This window comes from Varanus komodoensis, unplaced genomic scaffold, assembly GCF_004798865.1.
Source record: "Varanus komodoensis strain SLA01 unplaced genomic scaffold, ASM479886v1 scaffold5, whole genome shotgun sequence".
NCBI lineage: Eukaryota > Metazoa > Chordata > Lepidosauria > Squamata > Varanidae > Varanus > Varanus komodoensis.
This window is the reverse complement of record NW_025336087.1, coordinates 53,759,031-53,784,232: the sequence shown is the minus strand read 5'-3', so window position 1 is coordinate 53,784,232 and position 25,202 is coordinate 53,759,031. Positions and strand designations below refer to the sequence as shown.

Genomic DNA, 25,202 nt, shown 5'->3' with positions numbered 1-25,202 from the left:
TCTGGGCAGGATGCTAAGTTAACATTTATGCGCATTCACACACAAACCTAGACAGAGACTCATCAATGGATATGGTATGACTGGCCAGCCAATAAATTCTGATTTCATTCCTTTCAAAAAATGTCAAGCACTACATTATGCAAAGCTTACATTGCAATTCGGCAATACTTTCTTAGACAATTCAGTGTGCCAAGTTTGTGATTTGGTTACAGATGTTCAGTAGGATATCTTCATTGGAGGACTGAGCCCTAAACTTGTACACAAATAAGAGAGAGATACATTTGCCACATGCATTACCAAAATGATAGGCTGATACATTTTGGAATTAGGATGGTTGGAATAAATTATGGATAATGATTAGTGCCATTCCTAAAATTTTATGCTTTATATCTGTCTTTAAACAGGGATGATCACCCCCCAAAAAAACCTCATCACACACATGTCATATCAGTAACCCAGAAAATCTACTAACGTAACATTTCAAGAACATACATTTTTATTGAGCCTTGAAAAATCTCAGGTTTAATATAGTATTATTTGATCTTTTATTTATTCAGATTCATTGCCTACCTTGCAATAAAGTAAGGTTTGTTTTTTTCCCAAAGCCCCCTGGACCATTTTACATGTGAGGGGCCTGCTTTTCTCTTTCTACTATTCAGTTTTTCTACATGCTTCCCTTAAAAATCCTAAATGCTGCTTTCTCCCTAAATTGCGTGAAATTTAGTTTAAATTTAAATTTATTTAAATTTAGTTTAAATACTAGCTCAGAGTGGAACAAAGCTTTCCCTTTTGCCTCCTTTTCTTTTTAAAATTATAAACTATTTTAATATTTAAAATAAAATAATTCTGGATTAGCTTTTCACTGTTGAAATTTGTGCAGATTGTGACTCAGTGACATATGCAATGGTTATGGAGATGGTGCTCAACACTGAAAAACATTGTTGAAGTATGACGTTTAACTTGAAAGCAAATGTAGTGAAAGAAAATTCCTGCCATCCTGTTCAGAGCTATTTGGTGCCATTGTTGTTGGTTTGGTTTTGTTTTTTTCCTCACTAAGAGAGGAACAGGGCTGAGGTTAAAGTATCTTGTAGGTCAGGACTAAAGCAGAGCTTGTGTGGAACAGTTCGACAGCATTTGCCTATATCTCACCTTGTTCATACCCTGTGTTACCACTGCTGTCATCTGCATGACTTCACTAACAGTATTTTTAAAAAGGACTTTTACGTTCCAGATGCACATGTTTTTACAGCCTGAAATGCTAAAAGCCTGCTGTAGGCATACAAGCAAGAAATATTTTCTCTTAAAGGCCAAAGGTCAGTAGGCAAACATACCAGTATGTTTTCTGGTTAAAGTCATGCCATTCTGGAGATGTGTGCAGGGAAAAGCATTAAGGGCTCCGGATTGCATGGTGATAATTATAGTGAATGATAATGAGTGCCACTTGGGACACAGCGCCAAAGACTTTGCTATTGTTTATGGCTTATATCTGCTTGAAGATTGAATGGAGCATAGTGTTTTGATATTTGCACAGTGCATCATTGTTACTTCTAGTTTGTGCTGGTATGGATATTAGGACAATTAATGGGTTTTTTAATCCATGACATATTGGTGGTGCACAGAAGTGAGCAAGCACACTACTCTTGTGTGCTTGGCAGTTCTGCTTTGCAGCCACTTTCTCAAACAATTCAGGAATGCCCCTGTTACTGGGTTGTTTGAAGCAATGTTCAAACAGAACTCTGGGTTGTTTAGGAGCAAACAGTTAAGTTTTTATTTATCAACAAATCATGAATTCACATTCTGATTGCTCGTTCTTCAACAACGCAGAATTCTAGTTTCGCACAACAAATAGTTTCCTTGAAATTTCTTCCTGAGAAACAGGATCCAGAGTAGAAAGCGGTGGGTGAGCCAGAGACAGTGCACTTGCATGTTCCAGAACAGTCCCAACACCCCATGATTTAAAACAAAAACATGAGGCCAAAGTGTGTAAAATTTTCTAATGCAGCTTTTTATTCACACGATTTTGGCAGATATTGAGTGGCATATAGTGTGTTTTCAAAACGGGTTGAAGGCAGAAACATTTTCATGAAAGCTGAGAGAGATAGAGAGGTGGAGAAAACATACTTCTTACATGGTATTTTACTGATATAAAATGCCCTGCTACGCAAAGGTAACATGGCATATAATGCATAAAATACTTCGTTGACGTGGGGAAGCCAAGGCTTACTGTGATTCATTGCTGGGACTTTTAGCAGAGATGCTGCAGCTATCTGCCACCACCCTGAGACATCCTTGTTCAATTCTCACAGTGGCTGGGAACATGCTCTTTCCCAGCAACACTGCATTGTTCCCCTGTTGCAATAAAACTATTGTGGTCTAGGATGGTCCTGAATAGGCAATCAAGGCCCATTAGCTTTAGAGAAATCCTGTTTCTGATGGAGATGAAGATGGTGAGAATCAATTTGTTGACGGATGAACACTGCTGCCCAGGTATCTGAATTCTCCTTGGAGGCATGGCTATGGGACTGCCATGATGAGTATCTGCACTTCAGGATTTGCCACTATACTACTGAACTGAATATAACCATTTATACAGTCATCCCAAGACATGCACACACACATCCATGCACAGCTATGCCTGAGCCTTTTAAAACCATCACACACAAAAGTCTTGATGGGGTCGTGTGTAATGGCACAAAGATTGCGTTTCGATCTGTTTTATCAAATCTCAATAGTGCATTGTTAGAGTAGAGTGAGGGGAGAAGCAAGAGGAACAAAGGAATGGAAAGTAGGACTGCCCTTGAAAATGGTCCAGATACTTCAAATGGTGCAAAATAGAACTGCCAGGTTGCTGTCGGGGACTGGGTGTTATTCTCATATAACTCCGTTCCACCATCAGCTTCACTGGCTTCCTGTTGAAGTCCAGGCCCGCTTTAAGGTGCTGTGACCCATAAAGTGCTATGACCTATAAAGCCCTAAACAGCTTGGGACCAGGATACCTAAAGGAACGTCTTTCTCCCTATATGCCCTCCTGCCCCTTAAGATCTGCAGCAGAGGTCCTGCTCCAGGAACCCTCCTTGAAGTAGATTAGGAGGAGGGCTACCCAGAGGAGGGCTTTCTCTGCATTGGAGTCCAGGATATGGAATGTGTTCCCTAGAGGGGCCTGCCTGGTGCCATCATTATATGCTTTTCAGCGTCAGGTCAGGACTTTTTATTCACCCAATATTTTAATGTTTAAAAGATTTTAATTTTTATTTTCAGTCGTGGGTTATTAGTTTTATCTTTGTTGGGATATTTATGATCTTTTATATTGTTGTATTTATTGAACTTGTTTTGTAAGCCGTTCAGAGACACACAGTGATTGGACGGGTTAGAAATATCCCAGAATTAGAATTAGAATTTTCACACTGCAAAAATCAGGTGGTGGGGGGAATAATTAAGGTTTTTTTCTTCTTCTTCCTTGGTTTGGCACCTGGTAATGCAGCACTCCATAATCCAGAAACAAATTTAGATAAATAGAATTTCAGAGTTTCCTAAACAAATAGAAAGAGGAAAGCATGCCTCTTGAATACCCATGGAATTATCTAGACCCTAAGGGGATTTGTTAAAACCCAAGAAGAATTTATTGCCCCAATAACTGCAAGAGCTATCAGTGAACATAAACTGTGAAATAATTGTTTTCTAACTCACTCAAGTAAACCATAGGGCAACTTCAGACATCATACCCTTGAATTAACCTCAATGGCTCAGTTATTCACAGAAAAAAGCATGGTATGCCCAACAGATCATGGGGCTTATTCTATAGGCTGCTCCCTCCCTGCTTTCCACTCAATTTCCCTGCCAGTTCCAGCATATATCCCAGTGCCCTTCTCAGAAGAGTCCCACTTCTTTCCTTCTTGCTTTGAATGCTACCCTATTTTGTCTGCTGCCATTCCCTTTTTAAAAAGTTAGAATCTTAAAACTGCTGTTATTATTGAGTATCCTGAGAATCCTAAAAATAAATTTAGGAATATTTAAAATTTGCACACCTGCAGTAACTGCTCTGAAAAATAGCCTTAAAAAGCCGCGGGGGGTTAATAGTTTCCCATTTTGTAATAGTTGTAGACTTTGGAAAATATTGAAAAGGTGGAGAACTCAATGAGCTTCTCAGTTCAACACTTAACATTGAAAGAATTGCATTGCTAAGCTGGAATATTTCCCATACACGCATACACACGCTTTTGTGGCACCCTCTTTTGCTGCTTTCCTTTCCCTTTACCAATAGACAACTTGGCAATTAGCCACCGGCAACTGCCAAATTATCCTATATGTAGTCTAGCTTTGTTAGTTTCCTTGTCAGTTTTGTACTCTTTGGCAGCTGAATCAGGCAAGGAAATTGACAAGGTGGGTTGGTCAATATTTATCAGGAAGCTGTTGGAGTGCACTTGCTCAAGATTGACAAAAATAACAAAAAGAATTCTAGAATAAGCAAGTGCAATAGCTCTAGTGACAGCCTTCCCAAAGGGCCTCTTGTGCAGTGGCAGAAGGACAGCACCAGAGGTGACATGAGCAAGATAGGGAAGAGTGGCACAGGTATCGCTGTTTCTGCCAAATGGCCTGCCAGTCAGTCCCCGCAACCCACAATGTTGTTCTGCATTGGAATGGCGTGAAAACCTATCACGGAACAAACCGTGGTAGCCAAATTGGCTTTTCTCCAAAAAATAATCCATAATGGAAGAAGTGTTCTGAGTTTAGATGATAAGATAACTCCTCGTGGCTAATTATTCATGGTGTGCAAAATAGGTCACATACAAATCCGTCAAATGTGGGCCAAAGAATTACACATCTCTGGTTACTTCTTTTCAGAGCAAACTTATAATTACTTAGAAATTTTTTGAGCATGAGTTTGCTATGTCTCCTAAAGAAGGCTGTAGAGGGGAAATGGTTTTATGTTCATTACTAAGTTCATTCTGTATATGAGAATGCAAGATCATCTTCTGACAAGGGTTGAGTCTAAGCTAAATAAATAAAAATTCAGCTGGGAAGCAAGAGACTGAAACCTGCCAGGGGCTGTACTGAGTACATCCTTTTGGAAAAAGTTACATTATGTTCTGTTTTGTTCTACTAAAGCTTCACTGCTAATTTCAAACTGAGGAGGAGAACATTTTGCCCCAGCCCATGCTACATTAGACCAATAGCTTGATTTAAAAGGTCTTTGATGCAGCTTACAGGCTTTTTCTCCCCTGTTTTCCAGAAACGTTTATGTACTCATTAATTTATGTGTGCATTCTAGAAAGGGACTATTTGAAAAACTTTGTGCTACTGGTATTAAAATAATTTCTATCCATATGACCATCAGTATCTGGAAATAGTTTGATCCTTTCTCATCACTTGTTCAGATGGGTCCATGCAAAAAAAAAAAAAATCCATCTTCTGTGATAGCATTGGAGTCATTATTGCAGCAGTTGGCTCTGATACGCTTGCACAGACACAAATTGAGTCCGACAGGACTGATGTTTCATGGACTTTGCTGTCATTTGAAATGCTGGCACAAAGATGGTAGCAGTGAAAGCAGAGAGCTAGTACTTTCAGTATATTGCCTACAAAGGTTTCTTAGGTCTGTGTTGTTTGAGTCGCAACAAAGGAATAAAGAGGTGATTTTGAAGAAGATTTATTATAGGTTAACATTTGTGTCTCTTTTTATTATTTCAAGCAAACTTTTTCTGTCATTCTGTATTGCAAAACAGACTGTTCATACCACCTATGCATTTGCAAAGATCTCTTCAGTAGAATGAGAATTAGTACTAATTTCTTTCTTCCATAATGTTTTCTGCATTCTAGCAAACCTTACATCATGATAAGAATAGTGTTTTCTTTGTATTATGGTTCTTTCAGACTGCGAAAGCGTATCACCTGCTACTGCTTAGAAAGCCACAATTAAACTGCAGAATTATGTTATTGGCATAGTTCTATTCTGGGATATTTCTAGAATTTCCTGTTGGAGGGGATGTGTTTTCATGTTTTGTTTCTAATGTAGCCTTGGATGGAGTGAATATAGCAGAGCAAAATTGATTTCTTCTTAAAGGCAGATGCTCACACTGTATTATTCATTGGTTCTTATACAAGATATAAAATTAAACTGACTGAACTGGAATATGGAATCTTTATTCATAATTTATTTGTGAATTACATAATTCACGTACCGTGGTAAATCAGAGAGGAAGAAGTAACTTTGATTGGGCAGAGGGAATTTTAGATGCCAAACCAGATAAAACTTTCTTAGAATAATCAACAAACACCAGTATTGTAGCCTTGCAGATATAGTGTGTTAAGGAGAGAAACAAATTTAGCCCTGTCATTCTTACCCAGTGCAAGGAAATCAGCTTCCAATACGTTGTTTGTTATCAGGCTTTTGTCCTGGAGGTGAATCCTCCTAAACCCTTCTTTAGACTATCTTTATGGCTTATTCCTGTTGAAGCATTAAAGTAGGACCTCATTAGGAATGACAGGTCATTCTCATGGCATGCTGCTAAGAAAAAGTGGTTCTGCACATGGGAACTGTTGATTATAACATAGATTTCAAAGTGGCTTGGGAAAGGTGCTCATTGGCCTTATACTCTTCATAAACACTGTTAAGTAGGCTGCTCTTGAACCATTTGCCAACGATAGCAACACTCACAACTGGAATCTTATGCTTCTATCATTTTATTATGTCTTTATGCATTTGGAAGTGAAGAAGCAAAAACATTCTAAACATTTTCTCTCTCTTTCTCGTTCTTACTAGGCTTTGAAAAATCTTCATCTGGAATTTCAGATTGGAGAGACACGCAGTGGCTTCTAAGCCAGTGACTGAAGCCGCCAAAGCATGCTGGTGCCAAGCTGTCGGATGATGCATATAGCCAGGCCAGTAGTAGTGCTCCTGTGCTGCCTACTCTGTGCTGATGCTGAAAGTAAGCTCTCTTCCCCTTCTTCCCCACCCCTTCTAAAAAGAATCTTGGCCATAATGAACAGTTTTGTTTTGAGTTGGCACACTCTGAAGGCCTCTGAATAAGCTTCCTTTTGACTAAATCTTGAGACACTGTGGGATCCTCCTTGGCTCCCAGCCAGTGTTTGAAAGGGATTATTTACTGACTTCCTTACTATTTTTTCTTGCTGTTAATACCCTTTTTCTTATGCATTGGAGGGTTCCTGCTGCTCTTTATTTGCTTGTGATCAGTCATTTCAGAAAGACAATGCAAGGAAAATTGTGTAGCCAAAACAAAACCTAACCTTGCTTGCCAGAAGGCAAACATCACTTAGTCTTATTGGGTATTTTTTAGTTCCTTGGATATTTTCTTTTCAAGTTTTGGAAAATAAACAATACAATGTTGAGGCCAATTAAAATTCCAGGTCCTTTGTGTCTATCACAGCAGCTGTTCTAATGTATTATTTCCAACAGCTGTCGTTGAGTACAGTATTTGAACAAGCCAAGCAGAACTGACAACTTTGAGGCTGGGCTTTAGAGTGTGGAGACTTTGGTGTACTATAGGCCCCTAAGTTCCAAGCCCAGGACTCATATTCTGGTACTATAGGGTTTTGGTCAATTAGCTTGCCAATTAATGAGAAGATAATATCTCCTTTTTTAATTAGGAAATCATTAGGTTTGCCTAGCTTACACTAGTTTACATGTGTTCTTTCTCCAGCTGTCTTCTGTTTTCTGCAATGAGAAAGGGGGAAAACTCACTCAGACTTTTTGACAGACACATTTATCGAAAGGCAGGTTTTTCTAAATTATTCTGGTGATGTCACTTGGAAGCTTATTTGAGTTGATTTTGACCTAATGAGTAATACTTTGCATTAATGTATTTTTGAAAAGCAGGATACAGTGAACACCATATGAATGAACACTCGTGTATCTATAGGAATTTTATCATAGTGGAATCTGTGAACAGCATTACCAGATAGAAATCCTACTTGTGCTTCTCTGCAGAAACTTTACAATGGCTTCATAACATCTCCATGCATAAGTGCTCACTGAAAATGTAGTAGGACTTCAAATGATAACATTTTGCATACAATACAGGAGTGCCAGCATGCATCAACACTGGTTACTTTCCTTTTGCATTCATTTTGGGTAATTCTTTCCCTGAAGTGCCCGCAAAGAAGGAAATAGGATGTTTAGTGTCTTTCTACTATCACACATTGATTCAAATTCATTTTGATAATGGGTTGTTTTGAGCCTTAGCTTTTGGTTACTGAATCACAGTGTGATCCAGTTTCACCAAGTACAAGCACATGCGTGTAAGTTAGGTACAGCTATAACAGACCGCATTTTTAATTCCAAAAATTAATGAGACAAATGCAATTGTAATTAATATTGCTACTTAGCTTGCATTTTATCCAGTTAATATAAACTACTCATAAGCAGCCAAGACTCTAAAACATTTTAATTTTCTGAGTGTTTTAAGGTAACACTTAGTCTAAATATAACAGCATGGAAGTGAATTAGTCTGAAAAAGCAAGAACTGAAAACATACATGTTTGTAGATTAATGACACTAGAAAATGTTGGGCCTTTTCCAGATAGTTAATGACCAGCTGGGATGCTTGTGCATAAGGTGAAGCCAAGGACATTTTAATACTTTAGCCAATAAATAATTAACTGAGATACAGCCCAAACTTTCTACAATTAAGGGTTTTAAAAGCACATTTGTTTTTGAAATGCTTAAATGCATTGTTAAAGCACAATATAACATCTGATAAATACAGGATGACAGATATTGCCAATGGGACTAGAGTGAAATTTTGTCACTTAACCCCCTTCCCTGCAAAAAGCCCTTTCAAAAAATGATAGTGAGACAAGGCTTTAGAAAAGGTTGTATTTTCCTCAGTTTCTTTATCAACGTACCTCTCGGAAATTAACAGCTCACTGGTTTTAGCCATTTGTTTTCTTCTTCTTTGTTAAAAGTTGAAACACAGGGAAGGTATTCAACTGAGTATCACTTTCAGATGTACTTTCACACAAGCAGTTTTGTAATAAGCTGCTTTCAGAGGTTCCTTTCTTTGCAAATTGATGTTTTCAACAATTTCTTCTTTGTTGCTTAAAGCAAAATATAAAATTTGGCAATTGACTATTAACCATTGTGAGTTCTGTCAGAAAGCTTCTTGTTTCTGTTAATACATTTTCTTCTTTAGAATAGATCATGAAGCTGCTGACATGAGGATAATGAGTAGGTCTGGCTGCATAGTTTCCTATTAAATATTTCCCAGTGGGAAATGTTTAACTGATTTTTTTTCCTGGCAAGTTATCGCTAAATGCTCCATGGGGAAAATTATCTTTCTTTTGGTCTAGTATTACATGTATAAGATCCTGAGCTCCTAAAGTGCATTATGGGAACTGATTTTTTTAGATTTTCACACACACCCCTCTGCTGTCCCTTATGACTGAGTTCATGGGTTTTTCAGAACCAAATGAATGTGAACAAACCACAAATGAAATCTATGGGTTGTTACTCTCTCCTTAAGTAATTGAAAATTCCATATTTGAACATTATGAATAACAACCCAATGCCAAAACATCATTGGTTTGTTTAATAAAATATAAGCAGGTGAGCAGTTGGTACACTGCTCGCTTCTGTATACTTCCAAATGATGCATGGATCAAAATTGGCAGGCTTTGTTGAGGGAAAATGCCTTTAGTAGAAGTGTCTATATCATAATTCTCCCAGTAGAAAATGATCTCCTGTGATGATCTGTCATGAGTAGATGGTCACTGTATCATGGGAAGTACTATGTATGAATAAGGGCACAATTCAACCAAAGTCAGGCTTTTCAGTATCCCATTGATTTCAAAGAGGCAAGTATGCATTTGAATGCCAGGTTACTTGTTAGATGCAGTTTAACCCCCAATAGCTCCTTTATCCTGTGACCTTCATTTGAATGGGGGATTTTCAGCAGAGGAGCTGTAGAAACAGATTGGAAAAGGGCATTTAGTTTACCTACACAAATACATTTCTGTAAGCCCATGGGTAGAAAAGCTGCTGTGGGAGAACAGTTGTAGCAAAGAAGTGGTATGCAGGGAAAAGCATAAATACTCCTTAAAAACACTTTTCCTGTACAGAAATAGGCATCAGGATTGCCCTACATGTAATTGCACACAGCGTGTGCTTTTGTAGGTTAAGTCTGGTCTGTTATACTCTAGTAATAATGATATGATGGAAAAAATGAGACACAGCACCCCAGTTTGCACATCAGAACAATCCGGGGATTTTTTACACATTTTTTACACACATGTCTGATTATCACAATCAGACAAGTGTACTGTTTCCTACCATCAAGTCTTTCCATCACAAGTGGGAGATGCTTAACCCTGAGGCTTCCTGAACAGGAGTCGCTTACTGTCATGGGCAAAGCAGGAATTCTTGAGGGTTCAGTGGAGGGAGGTAATGCAGCATTAAGCCTGTCCTGCAGTGATCTAGAGTTTTGTTGATGCATATGAACTAGGCCAATGCATAGATGACAGTGTTGTGACAATTACACCATACATTGAGCACCAATACTATTCATATTGAACTTGGCCTTATTTCGAGCAAAAATTGCCTTCCTTTCTGCAAAATCACAAAATGATAACGTTTTTGAAAATACACTCTTGCTTTTTGTAAAAGGTACCATGACTGTAGTAGTACTCAATAATAACTATGAGTACAAATTTTTTCTTTGAAGTTGTTTGCACAAGCAAGCCATATTCTCTTTTCTTCGTTCAGTCTCTACCAACCATACTTGGGTATGGAATTTCATGGGTATTTATTCTTAGATATTTAGTTACACATTATTTTTATACCAGAGTGGTTTACAGGAATGGACTTGGCCAAAAATTACATAGATATGACTTTGTTACATAGATAACTGGTATTATTTCAGAAGTTACATTAGAATCATAGCAGTGATTGACATATAATTTGATGCCTTTTATGTTCTCTTCACACCATATGTTGCTAGTCTGTTGCATGGTCAGTGGAAAAAGATATTTTCTGTACTGAAGTATTGTGAAAAGGAAGGAAGAAAACCATTTTTTTATGTGCAAGTTGCACAATATGTTATTAGGATTGGTATAATCATATTCACATCTAAACAACTGATATGTTCAATTTATGTCATAAAAATTCAGTAATATCCTTAAAATAAGTGCTAGTATGTAATAGGATCAGTTAAAATTATAAGGATGAAAATAGTTCCAAAGCCCATCTATCAAATTAGCAAAACAGGCAAAGGAGAAAATAGCCAATGAAACACCAAAAGCCTGCTTAAACTAAATGATAGTAAGCAAGGTATAAGAGAGGTCTCTGTAGGGAGTTTTTAATTAGGAAGCAGACACAGCATAAAGTCTGCTCTTGACTTTGTTTCCTATTTACATAACATCTACAGGTGAGCAGGACATCTCAGGAAACTGTAATGTGGTTTTCCTGTCACCTGCAGTTAATCTTTCTTGTGAACAGTATTATTCAGTATTAACCAAATCTATCAGATAAGATTCGTTTTTGTCAAGCAACTTTAAAAATATCAGGAGCTCAGTCAAGCTGATTTACAGAGGAACCAGTAGCTTAAGAGAAGATGTCACTAATTATAAGACATGACATTACATTGTTTAAGCTGATAAAGGTAAGCTGTTTCATTCTTTGCATGGTATCTTATCTATTTATACTGACCATGGTGCTCTCTATTCCTGTTGTGTCCTAAAATCTGGCAAGAAAAATAGCAATTTAGCCAATTGTGAAAGGTTAAACAAAAGCAAAAAGGATTAGGATTGCAAAGCAATATTTAAGAATAGTACATATTCCTGATGGTGTCTGGATTCTGTCACCATGAGCATTACAAAAGTCAGTGTTCAACTGACTGTCTCAATGGAGTGGCCTGCAATCTGAGTTGATGGGGATAATCTGTATCTGCCTGAGGAATTCATGGAAATGAAAGGAGGTCACTGTGAGCGACATAGAAGTCAGACTTCAACTGGTCATCTCAAGGCTCTGGCTTGTGCCTAATGGTGTGCAAAAATCAATAAATCTACATTTTACTCTTTCCTATTGAAGAGAACACAATGGATAAAAACAATTGTTCTGTTGTAGTGACCTACAAAAGTTATGCAATGTTTGTTTTCCTCAAGACTAATATGTTCTATGTCTACAATAAATTTAAGTTGGTTAAACAATTAGAAGAAACCGTGAGCGTGCTTGAGCAGTAGGTAACCATCCTCCAAAGAATAAGAGAAGGTGAAGAGTTCTTAGAGGGAACTGCAAGAACTGCAAGACCACCATATATGGAAGAGCAACAGTGGCTTCAAGCAGATATGGATGATCTGAAGAAAGCCCATGAAGAGGAAACTCCTTGGAGAAAGGTAACTGAGGGGCAAAAGAATCAGAAGACACATCACTCCAATAACCCATTTAATCTACTGAAACCAGTGGAAAATCTACAGAGGAAGAATTACAAGGGAATCTGTGTGACCAGGAGCGTGATGCAAGAACATAGGTGACCAAATGGGAAAAAAAGAGTGCTCAATGTGTTGTCACATGTGATTGAAATCCAAGGCTGTTGTAATGACCCATGGACTTGCCAGGTATTTTGTCTTCCTGGAGCTCATATTGGAGATGTGACTGAAAGATTGGCAAAGCTCATGAAGCACACAGATACCTATTTCTTTCTTGTAATCCACATGGGAATCTCATCAGATATGGAAGCTCTGGGAAAGAAATGCAAGAACTTTGAGGCCCAGGTAGTTTGGTAGTTTCCACATCCATCCTCCCAGTACTTTCTTGGAAGAAGAAAGGGAAATAAAAGTACCACTGATGAATGACTGGCGATGAAGGTGGTGCCAACGTGATAGATTCGGTTTCTGGTACCACAAACTACACTATTTGGATGATGGACTGCTGGCAAGGGATGGATTGCACCTCACCAACGCTGGAAAGAAAGAATTTGGCTATATCATGAAGAATTTCATCAGGAGGGCTTTAAACAGAATCTGACTTGGAAGGGATATGTGGTCTTGGAGGCAGCCGCAGATGAAGGCATATGCAACATAACACAGAAAAGAGTTATACTCATGCCCTGAAATAGTCCTCTCAGTAATGTAGGAATGAAGCCAGACCATAAAGTACATGGGCTTCATGGACTTTAATACCCAGAGTATGGCAATAAACAAGATGAACCTGAACTCTTAATACATGAAGGCATATATGTCTGGAGATCCTTAATACATGAAGGCATATACATATATATATATATATGGAGATCCAGTGAGTGATATGAGGGAACAGGCACAGATTCTAAATTACTATTTTGCCTTTGCGTTCTCCCCAAAGCAGGACGGAGGAGATCCGCTTAGGAGATTAGATGAGACCGGGGACTTAGGGGCACAGATTAGAGTCACCCCCCTAGAAGTCAAGGGGCTCCTCAGGACATTGGACATTACTAAGGCTCCAGGCCCTGATGGGTTACACTTAGAGAGATACTTAGAGAGTTGGCAGGGGTTCTCTCACGCCTGCTGGCCTCCATTTTTGAGGACTTGTGGAGAACGGGTTAAGTTCCAGAGGACTAGAAGGTGGCATCAGTGGTCCCAATTTTCAAAAAAGGTAGTAGAAGGGACATGGGGAATTACAGACCAGTTAGCCTTACATCCATTGTAGGAAAAACATATATAATAGCGAGAGATCTAGTGATGCTAGATAGGGAAGGGAGGCTGACAGCCACACAACATGGCTTCTGCAAAAACAGGTCCTTCCAGACAAACCTTGTGGAATTCTATGACAAGGTTTCACGATGGCTAGATGGAGGGGATGCAGTGGATGTGGCTTACCTGGATTTCAGCAAGGCCTTTGACAAAGTGCCCCATGATATCCTGGTGAAGAAACTGAGGAGTTTTGGGATAGACCAAAGCACTGTCCGAGCAGTGACCGACCGAAAGCAGAGGGTAATCATTAGTGGGGAACCATTGGGATGGCAGCCAGTGACAAGCGGGGTCCCCCAGGGCTCTGTCCTGGGGCCGATCCTGTTTAATCTTTTCATAAATGACATGGAAGAAGGGATGAACAGTCTGCTTACCAAATTCACAGACAATACTAAAACTGGAGCAGTGGCCACAACTGAGGACCAGGTACTCCAGATCCAAAAGGATCTGGACAGACTATGGAAGTGGGAAGGAGACAACAGGATGGCATTCAATGTAGATAAGTGTAAGGTCTTGCACTTGGGGCATAGGAATAGGTGTCATGAGTAAAGGTTAGGGGACAAGTGGCTGGAGAGCAGCACTTGTGAAAGGGACCTAGGCGTACTGGTTGACTGCAGGCTAAACATGAGTCAGCAGTGTGATGGTGTGGTTAAGAGGGTGAACACCACCCTTGGTTGCATAGCCAGAAGTGTGGCTTCTAGATCAAGAGAGGTATTACTTCCACTCTATACGACCCTGGTGCTCCCACAACTGCTGTATTGTGTTCAGTTTTGGGCCTCTCATTACAGGAAGGATATAGCCAGGTTAGAGTCAGTGCAGCATAGGGCCACAAGGTTGGTGGCCGGTTTGCAGGGGATGCCGTATGAGGCGAGACTGAGGGAACTGGGTCTCTTCAGCCTGGAGAAGAGACTCAGAGGGGATCTGTTGGCGACATACAGGTATGTGAGGGGATGTCACACGGAGATGGGTAGGGACCTGTTCTCCCCTGCAGAGAAGGCATCCAAGGTTTAGATTTAGATGCCATGAAGCACTTCCTGACAGTTAGGAGCCCGAGAGTGTGGAATCGGCTTCCACAGGAGGTGGTTGAGGCCCCATCGGTGAGGGTGTTCAAAGACAGGCTGGAAATGCACATGGTGGGCATGTCTTGAGCAGAGCCTGCTGCAGCTGGGGGTCAGACTAGATGGCCTGGGAGACCCCTTCTGACTCATTCTGTTTCTATGTCTTGTAAGGTATTAGTAAAACTTAGTGGGATGACTCCCATGACTGTAATATAGCAATTGAAAGATACAATATGTTCAAAAAGAACAGAAGAAATAGGAATGGAGATGGAGTTGCATTATATGTTGAAAATACTTACCCTTGCACAAAAATGCAGGAAGCTCAGCCTGGTAGCCCCATTGAGAGCATTTGAATCAAAACAAATGTTATCACGGAATAAAAGGAATATGATTTGGAATCTGCTACTGACCACCCAATCAAAGAGAAGTTGAGAATAATCATTTTATTATTAACATTTTTATTAAGCAAATTGCCAGAAAGAAACCAATAGGGCTCCACACAAAAAAAAAAAAAAAAAGTTGAGCTATACACAAAAAATAACATGCATAGGAAGTGGAAGGCCAGGTGACAAAAGGCAGGTGGTACAGAAGCGCAGGAATGACATCAGGAAGTCTAAAGCTGATTTGAGGATGAGGCTATCAAGGGATGCTAAAAAACAAAAAAGCTTTTTTCAGGTATGTTCACAGTAAACAACAGAGAAAAGAAATGATGGTTCAGTTTCTCCGTGAGGAGATAAAATTGGTAACAGAAAGTGCTGAATTGCTCAATTTCTACTTAGGTTCTGTCTTTTCCCAAAAGCAGGTCTATGACACATGGCAGAAATGAAATACAAACCGCAGGGTCAGGATTGAAACTAGATACTAATAAACAAATGGTTAAGGAACACCTAATTTCTTTGAATGGGTTCAAATCTCCAGGACCTGATGAACTACGTTTTAGTGTAATAAAGGAGCTGGAAAAAAAAACTCTCAGAACCACTGCTTTTTATCTTTGAGAAATCATGGAGGATGGGTGAAGTGCCAGAAGACTGGAGGAGGGCTACTCTTGTCCCTTTCTTCAAAAAGAAGGATTCTGGGGACTGATGTCTGGACTAACCAGAATTGAAGTCTGGTTAGGCCGACATCAATTCTGAAAGCAGAGAAGAATTTGTTTGTTTGTTTGTTTGTTTGTTTGTTTGTTGCCTAGGAAAGGGGAACCAAATGCACAGTTACAAGATGGGAGATAGTATCAATACTGTAAGAGATAAGGATCTTGGAATTGCTGTACATCCAATGTTGAATATGAGTCTACAGTGTTACATGCCTGCCCGCTCCCTCCCCCAAAGAAGCTAAAATGGACATCATTAAAATAAGTATAGCTTTCAAGTCACAAGTTCCCCTCTATTCTTTCACATTGCCCTCTATTCAGCATTAGTTAGGACCCTTCTTGAGTATTATATCCAGTTCTGGGTACCACAGCTTAAGAAAGATGTAGACCAAGTGGAACAAGTTAAGAGGAGAGCAGCAAAGATGACCAAAGGACTGGAAATAATGTCCTACAAGGGGAGATTGAAAGAACTGGGCTATGTTTAGCCTTAGAGAAGACTGAGGGGAGAACTGATATCACTTTTCAAATACTGTCTAAATCATCCCATAGTGCAGGACATGGCATAAGTGATAGGAAGTCAAGTTCTGGCTGGACATCAGTTAAAACCTCCCAACTGTTAGAGCAGTATGGCAATGGAACAAATTACCTAGGGAGGTTCTGGGCTTTCCCATATTGGAAGCATTCAGGAGCAGCTGGACAGCCATCTGTAAGGACGCTTTAACTTCCAGCAGGGAGTTGGACTTGATGGCTTTATAGGCCCCTTCTAACTCTACTATTCTATGATTCCATTCTATTAAATTGAATTGCTATGTTTTCCATTGAACATTCAGCCCTGCAAGGTAAATCAATAACACTACTTTATATAGTGGCCAACTTACCTGCTGTGTTGGTGATGTGAAAGGGCCTAGTAGAGTAATGATTGAATGGCTTTCCAACAGTAAACAAAATCATACTGGCACTATTAATCATATGCTTTTGTATTTAAGAAGTTTTGCAGAGAGAACAGGATGTGTAGGGACTGGTTTCCAGGAAAGTTGTGTTCAGGACATGTTGGACCTGTTCTGTTCCTCAGGGTGTTGAACTGGAAAATTCATTTTGAGGAATGAATGAGGTTTGCTAGCAGAGCACTTTGAGGAGTGCCACTGAAGGTTGATTTGATAATAGCACGATGAGTATAGATTGCAATTTCCCTTTTGCTTGTAATTAAATATCCTCCTGGGTGCTCTTCTGTTAGTGCAAAGCAATAATCTGGTGAGAGGGCAATATAATAGATTCAAGTGAATCTATAGAGATTTTAGCTGTTAAGAGTAAACTCATGAAGGTGGCTCTGCACTATTGTATATTCTAACCTTTTGGTGACCAGAAACCACAATAGAGTTTTCAGTGGAAAATGCATTTTCTATTTCATGCTTCTGTTCCTGGTAGAAATATGAAATATCCCCCGGTGAATAGAATGAGGATTATCCTTATTTTACTAGCTTACATGGAACCAGGAGACACTAAAAAAACTCACAGACCTTCCTAAAACAATTCATTATACCTTCTTGCTTTGCCTTTTTCTAATTGAACAGTTTCATATATAGCTTTCTGAAAAGCAGTGGCATTTTATGGATATTTTGGTAGAAGATGCCTTTGACAAAAGTTGTGGCAAGAAGGGGAGAAAAATACTAGTATCTTTGTGTGTACACATGCACAGAAGTTTGCTTTTCTTCTTTATTTTAATACAAAAGCTTGAGAAGGGACAGAGATAAATTTCCTTGTGGTTTGTTTTACTAGTTTTGATGCAGAAAGGACTTGAGGGGCAAAGAAACAAATCAGGCATATAGCTGAGTCCTCTTTGCTTTTCTGGCAGTTTTTCTTCAAACTGTGAAAAAAAAACCAGAAAGCTAATAACTTTTCTTAATCCTAATCATGTTATTAGAGGAGTTCTAATCCTTTTGTTTATGCAGAGAATAATTGTTAGTGTGTTGCTGTTTTTGTTTTTAACTTTGGAATAGAGTAAATGCCATCCGTTCATGATTCACCACTGGCTCATTTTGTGCACTGGGTGGTCGCTGTGAGGATGCATTCAGGACTGTGTACACTTTTTGAAGCCACTGCTGCTGTCCGTAAGGGTCAACTTGGCTGCAGTGTGCTATCCACATGGTTGATCAAGATTGTATCTCTGTGTGATCCAAACCAGGTTACTGGAGTTAGGACTTTTACAACAACTACAATTGCACTTAGAAGCAAATAGTCAGCATGTATGCAAGGAGAACGATGGTATTCCAGTCAGTGCTTCTGTACACATGCTCTAACCATCAAATGCAAGAAAATGGAACAGGAGACTCTTCCTTTTCTAGTCCATCCTTTTCCAGGGAGTGGGCAAATACAGTCTCTTGAAAAAGTGTTGTGGACATATCATAAAATGGCTACCCTGTGAATGTGGCAAATTTCAAAATGACTGCCATATTTATTGTTACTGCCATATGATTGTTAAGAAATCATATCCCACCTTTCTGCCAAAAAATGGCAGTCAAACCTGCTAACAGTAATAAATGTCAAGTAAAAACAACCATAACTGTAGAAAGAAGTAATATGTTATCATAAAATTGCTGTTTTGTTTTTTCCTTTTCCTAATTTCTGTTCCTAATACTAACTGTGCTGCAAAGGAGGAAGTATTTCTGAACATGTGGTGTTCTTGCTAACATGCAGACTCATGTTTGATGGAGGATAAGGGTGGAGAAATTATTTGGATAAAAATAATATTCTAAGTAATACTTCCAGTTCATACAGAATTCTGTCCAGGCCAGTTGGCCCCCATTGTAGCCCCTTTCCCACAAGCTGAGAGAATATGAAGCATTGATTGTGCACTTGCAATTCATTCATGAGAGTTTGCTGGTGCTTTGTTGTGATTCTTTTTAGGGCCTTTCCCATGCTTTTCAGGCGTTTTCTGCAGCTCTTCTTAGAGCAAGGAAAATACAGCATTATCTGGAAATAGCAGAAGGAATGGAAAGTACCTATACTTTTGCAATTCCATTATACTTCACTGGTTGTGTAAGGGAATACATGAACAGACCAAGAAAGAAAAAACCCAGAGGAGAAATGTGTACAGGACTTGATCCCATGAAGAACCCGGAAGCAGAAGCCTTGATAGAGTGGTCAGTTCAGTGCCTCTCAAAGAGAAGCCTTCCTCTTTACATCCCTGCAGCTTTATACAGGGATAAATCTTTAGTGTGTAAACTGCCTTTCAAGAAAGTTTGTCCACTATTGCTAATGTGCTTATCATTGGGAATGTTGTGGTTATTTTTATTATTCTGTGAAACAGAATGGGAAAATGATAGTGCTAAGGGCATTATTTGCTTTAAATGTTTGACAGTGTTTTCAGTCTGTTTTTGCTCAAACTCAGCAGAGAAATTACTTCTGCTTTTGCTGGGGATGGGACACAATGTTTGTAGTGATTTTTAGAGAGGCAGCAATAGTAGTGTGCTACAGCAAGAATAATAAAGGGTCATGTAACACCTTGCAGATTAACAAAATGTTACTGAAGCTATAGCATTCTTTCTATTTTTCTATTTAACATCATTGCTTGTTAATTTCCTGGCATTTTTCCATTACTTTGTGACTACCCCCTGCTCCAGACAGAACAGTAAGTTTAAAGCATTCTGAAAAAGAATCCCTTTATTTATTACATTATTTATTTAAAAAATCAAAATTAACATATTGTCTTTCCACCAAAAATAACACTCAAGGTGGGCAGTGGTTACCAATAATACAATCAAGACTAAAGCAAATGTAACATTAAAAAGAGAGCAATCCTGTGGTCCTTGAAAGAGCACCCTAGAATTACGGAGATTCCAATTGCCTAGGCCATTGACCTTAGAAAGAAGAATCTGAGCAACAGAAGCTGAAATTGCTTTGGTCATTTGGTCCTCCCTGCATGGCTGCTGTCAGCAGGACTTTGAATAGACAGAGGACTGTTTTGCGCTAATTGCTAAGCATGCTGAATAATGTTCTTGGGGAAAATATAAATGCTGTTTTCTTAGTTATTCTCTGGACTCCAGGTGTTATTGTCCTGTTAAGACATTAATTGGCATGATATATACACCTTAAACTGGACTGGTTCTGCTCAGTGATTGGATAATACACTGCCTGGAAGCCCCATGATAGTGTTCCCTGATGACAATCATGAAAGAAAGGGCAAATATGAATGTAATATATAAACAATGTAATATGCATGTTCCTGTATACATGTTTCCATCTACTCTTTCATTGAACATGCATCCATAATCAGAAAAAATAAACCTATTTCCTGTTGTGTTAATCGATGCCTCCAGATGCCTCTTGCAGTTTCCTGCGCATGGCATGAGATTTTGTGCATCATGATAGCATCCCCCACCCTTTAATTTATGTTCTGTTTTGAAGATTTCATATCTTGCTATGGTTTCAGTATCTTCTTGTAACCTGTATACCAGGGGAGGCCTAACCAAGGCTCAGGAGCCACATGCAGCTCGCTGAGTTTACTTTGTGGCTCACAGAGGGATTGGAGCCCCCATCGCCTCCCTCGTACAGATCCAGTGATTGCACAGGCATTTATTTATTTATTTATTTATTTATTTATTTATTTATAGCGTTTATATGCCATCACCACATGCCTCGGCATCTCGGGATGGTTTTCATGATTGCAGCAAACTCCCCTGAGGCCACCAGCTTATCCCCCTCTCTTCCCAAGGCTCAGGAAGAGAGTGGGTTGGGTTGGTGACCTCGTGACAGCTCATACAGCATTTCCTTCCTGCTCCTGCTGATGAGCACAAAGGCACTTTGGTGTTTCTATCTCCACCACTGCTCCAGGAAGCAAATCTGGTGGTGTTATTGAAGGTGGTGACATTTCTTTGGTGGCTGCTGTCTCAGCTGCAATCCTACCCTTGGTGAAGAAGCCAAATATGGAGCAGATCCAGGCTGACCATGAGCTCTTTCTTTAGGCCTTTGAGTGGCTTCTTCACCAGGAGTAGTGTCGCAGCTAAGGTGGTGACCACCAAATATGCCAAGGAAATGCTGCCACTGCCAGAGTAACTACTGCCACCTCCACCAGATTTTCTGCCTGGAGCAGTGGCAAAGCACTTATTTGTATTTGTCACCAACAAAGCACCTTTGTATTTGTCAGCAAGAGTGCACAGGGCATGCTGCAAGCTTCAGAAAGCGAGCAGGTCAGGCTGGCAGCCTTGGAAGAGCTCGCCCTGTGATGCTCTGCGTTGCACCTGCTGACTCTAGACCCCCTTCCTGAATGTGGAGAGAGTGAGGACCAGTCCCAGGTCCAAAGAGAATTTGTGTTGTTTATGTGATAGCCCCTGAAGATGGCTATCCTGTTGCTGCTTGTCCCTTCTGTAGATCCTTAAAAGGTCCCTCATAGGACATGGTCTTCACATTAGAATTATAACAAAGAATTCTCAGCACTTCTCACTAACAGGTAATTGAAAGGATTCTGTCTGTGGCAACATTAAAAAAAAACAAATTCTGTGATATTTTTTATTAAAATGACATTTGCTTTGAGTCGTTATTCTTCCTAATCTTCTAACATTTCTGTGGAAAGGCATCCCACAGTTAGTGTTCCAGATGGTCTGTGTGTCTTATCTTGCACATTAGAAATCATACACTGATAAGTAAGAGCACACTTTCATAAAGTTATAATAAATAAAAGTCTTGCAGCTCGCAAGCATCTGACATTTACCATAGGTGGCTCTTGCATCTGGCCACACCTGCTATATACCTCGGCCTACATCTTGGTCACTGGATATAAATGTCAAGAATACAGCAACAGATGCTCAAAGCATAGAATATTGACTTTGCCCATACAATTAGGCATGTCACATCCAACGTCAATCAAGCATTCGTGTACTCACCTCACTGAGAGAAAGTTGAAGGGAAGCTGACTCATGGATGCTCCTCTGCAAAATTTATATTATATAAGGCCAAAATTTATATTTCTTGGGCTTTCAGGAGAGAGAACTTTTGAATACTGTTGGCTTCCTCTTCAAACCTTCTTTCAGTGAGCATGGCCAGGTGACTGTGCCATGTCAGGGCAAAAACTGTGGTGGGGCCTTTCTTCCTGGAATCAAGAAAGGCCTCTTCCTCTGGACTGCTGCACAAAGCAGTTTGTGTCTTAAGGCTCCATTCATTTTTGTGTTGCCTCACACTCTGGGTGACTAATATACCTCTGCTTACACTGCTATTTTATTGTAGATGGAGCCTCATTTGGAAATAGGTTTGAGGATGGAGTGCTGTCTACATTTTCTGACAAAATGAGTTGGTATATTTTCTTCCACCCCTTAAAAAAGTCACTTCAATTCCTCTGTACAATACATTCCTAAGAATTCTTTTTGAGCTGATTTTACGAAAATTGCTATGTAGTATTGTGACAGTAATTTTACACTGCACTTGCTAAATTTGACATTAAAATGCATCGAGTAAGGCAGTTATATTATCAGTTTTCAAAAAGTTTCCTCGGAGAAGTGGAAAAACCTATTATGCAAAAATACTCCATTGCAGTTACTTTTTCACTGCTCTAAAGAGTGAAGGCCTAAAAATTAATACAAAGCATGAAAGAGGAAAATCACCACTAGTACTCAGAATGAAAATGTTCTACATTTGTGAGTCAGTGCTTCCCTTACTGAAATGGCAGTGACAATGTGGAACCCAGGCTTATCACACTGTGTTTTATGCTGGTTTTCAGAGTGAATGTTACTTAATATGTAAACTGTACAGCTTAATTATTTGCATGAGATTGATGCAAGAGTATTAATCAGGGCCAGCCCTCCTGCGAAGCAGGCTAAAAGCATATCATTCAAGTGGTGGATGGGAAAGCGTGGCAGATCAGGGCCATTGTCATCACTCACTTTTTACCTGCTACTTCTGGGTTTGATTTTCCTCAGTGTAACAGACTGGTTTTGCTATTTGTTTGTTGCTGTTGCGCCTTTGTGTTATTCCCTGCAGCTCTTTCCCTGTAGTTTACTTGTCTGGCTTAGTAGAGCCTCAGCAACAGTGCTGTTGCTGTTCACTTTCCCGTTGGACCCGCTGCTGCTGCCCAGGCCCCTATCTACCTCCCAGCTCCTGGCCAATAGAGCCTTGGTTCTGTGTTACTGCTTGCTTCTGCTACCTGTCTGTCATGACCTGAGAACCATTTGTTTGGGTCTCTGACTCCTCCTGTCTTCCCAAACACCATTTTTCTTTCAAATGATTTCCACTCCCCTGAAAATGCACACCTGCACTTGAAGCTTGGTTTCTTGCTCTCTGTTCCTCTTCCACTGCCTCTGGTTACCAGCAGTTGGACTGCTTCGCCTCACCACTGCTCCCCTTTCCCTGCTGCTTGCTCTAGAAGTGGCTGCATCCTCCAACTTCAGCTGCCTTGCCATCCCCATCCTCTGGCCCATAGTCTCACTACTGTCAACAAACGCTAGGGTCTGTCCGAGAAGTGAGTTGTCTTAGTCAACTTGCTCATGGGACAGACACCAACTCCCTTGGGTGGCAGTATAAGCCACCAATCAACCTTCCAATACATCCTTTTCCCTGCGGATGTGGCTGCTGAGATCAGTCACGGGTTGACTGACTTTGCGCATTGCCTAAAGATATGACATCCATCCATTCTTCTCTGTCTAGTGGCTTTGCCCCTTCTCTGCCCACTTTGATTACCAGCCGGCCATTACTTTTCTCCCCAAAGAAACCTTTAGCCAATCTGAGGAGAAGCAAAAGCTTCTCAACTTCCTCTGTCTTCTAAAACAACCAGTTATCACAAAAGGAGAAGCCAGAAAACCTTCAGAGCCTCCCAGCAATTGCTGGGATCAGTTGCAGCCAATTGAGGTATCAAGTAGCAAATGGTACTGAGGTATCAGAAATAGCTCGCACTGAATCCAGGATTTAATAGGATTTAGTCTTTTTTATGTGTGGACAGGAATGCAGCCCTAGAAACACTTGATACTTGTTTTGTTCCAGTGGGCAGGTACTGGATTTATACAGCAGTATGCCCAACTTTTTAATGCCAACCTTCCATTTTCAAAGCAGGAAAAGAAACCGTAGTTCCACTCTAGCATGCACTTCAAGACACATGCATACTACAAGTGGCTGGGCTTTTACGCTATTGAGTTGGGGAAACAGATAACAGCACAATACTAGAAAGGCAAGTAGGGATCTTATCCTGAACAAAATTATAAGCAAAGCCATAGATCTTCCTGTTCTTTCCAAAACCTTTCCACTTGTACTGCTTTTGGGAGTTGTGCAAAAAATTGACTACCACACTATGGAGCTAACAACATCATACCTAGGATCTTCAGCATTGTGATACTGTATATTTATTTTTACATGTGTTGCTGTAATGTAGCTGCAGACAACTTGAATTTAAGCAGGATGTTACTATGCATAGATTCTCCATATGCAGCTGATCTGGAATGTCTTACTTCAGTCAAACCAGTGGGTCTTCTTGGAGTACCTGCTAGAGGAAGTGACTTGTTCACAGTGTGGTATTTCTGTGGTTGTAAGTTGTGTTCTTGTCTGTTGCATGACATCAGTCAGATGTCTAAAAAAATCTGTTTTATTTATCATCATTTAATATTTGAAGAAATTTTTCCAATTGCACTTCCTTCTCTTTTTGCTACCTATACTAAACTCACATGGGGGGATAGGATTGCACTTACAGTAAATGAAGATAAAATAAAACAAAATAACTGTGAACCTCTATTGTTGCACCTGTTGTGAAGATGGTGCATTTATTGAATTCTGCTTAATTTGTCAAGTTAAATATAAAAAGATACTGAAATGTACAAGTTGTGTATCTTAGATTCCGTGACTCAACAGGAATTAATTTAGATTTAACTGTAATTGTTTCAAAGTATTTCATTTTAAAATGTGTTAATTAATAAAATATGATGTATTGAGCTGGTGATTTTGGAAATTAAAAATCACACTACTCTTTAAGAAAAGAATGGGGTAACCATATCCAAGGTTTGCATGTATTGTGATTTATGGAAATCAAGTACATTAATTGTGCATTTCCTGCAAGTTGTCTTTTTCTGTTTATGGTGAAAACTACAGAAATTTATTCATTTATTACCTTTTTACACTGTCCAGTAGTTGAAGCTTTCTTTGTCATTCACAACAAAGCTGGAGAAAGTAAAGTGAGGTAATCGTAAAATATTCTTCCGACTTGACCATTTTTGCATGTTGGGGTGGAAGATAAAAAAATGATCTCACTTCATCTGTCAGAAAAGATGACGCCAGCTTCTGTGTCCTGGTAACTTACTTTTGCCACTTCAACAATAGATGGCTTTATATTTGCTTAATTAATGTGGAAGTAGATGATCAAAGCCAAACCAAGCTGCCAATCCAAATATATATAGGCTCATTTGAGTTTT

General features: G+C 39.6%; 1 protein-coding gene across 17 annotated transcripts in view; it reads left to right on the top strand.

The window, feature by feature from the left end:
* Window positions 1–25,202, top strand: part of PTPRD (protein tyrosine phosphatase receptor type D) — a 530,840-nt gene that overhangs the window by 180,870 nt on the left and 324,768 nt on the right. For all 17 annotated transcript variants that reach the window (XR_006416251.1, XM_044445966.1, XM_044445967.1 and 14 more), the window contains exon 2: window positions 6,761–6,926. Coding sequence is in view for 16 of the 17 variants with exons in the window: in XM_044445966.1 (XP_044301901.1) it covers window positions 6,842–6,926 (85 nt within the window). In the remaining variant the exon portion in view is untranslated. The remainder of the gene's footprint in view (window positions 1–6,760; window positions 6,927–25,202) is intronic.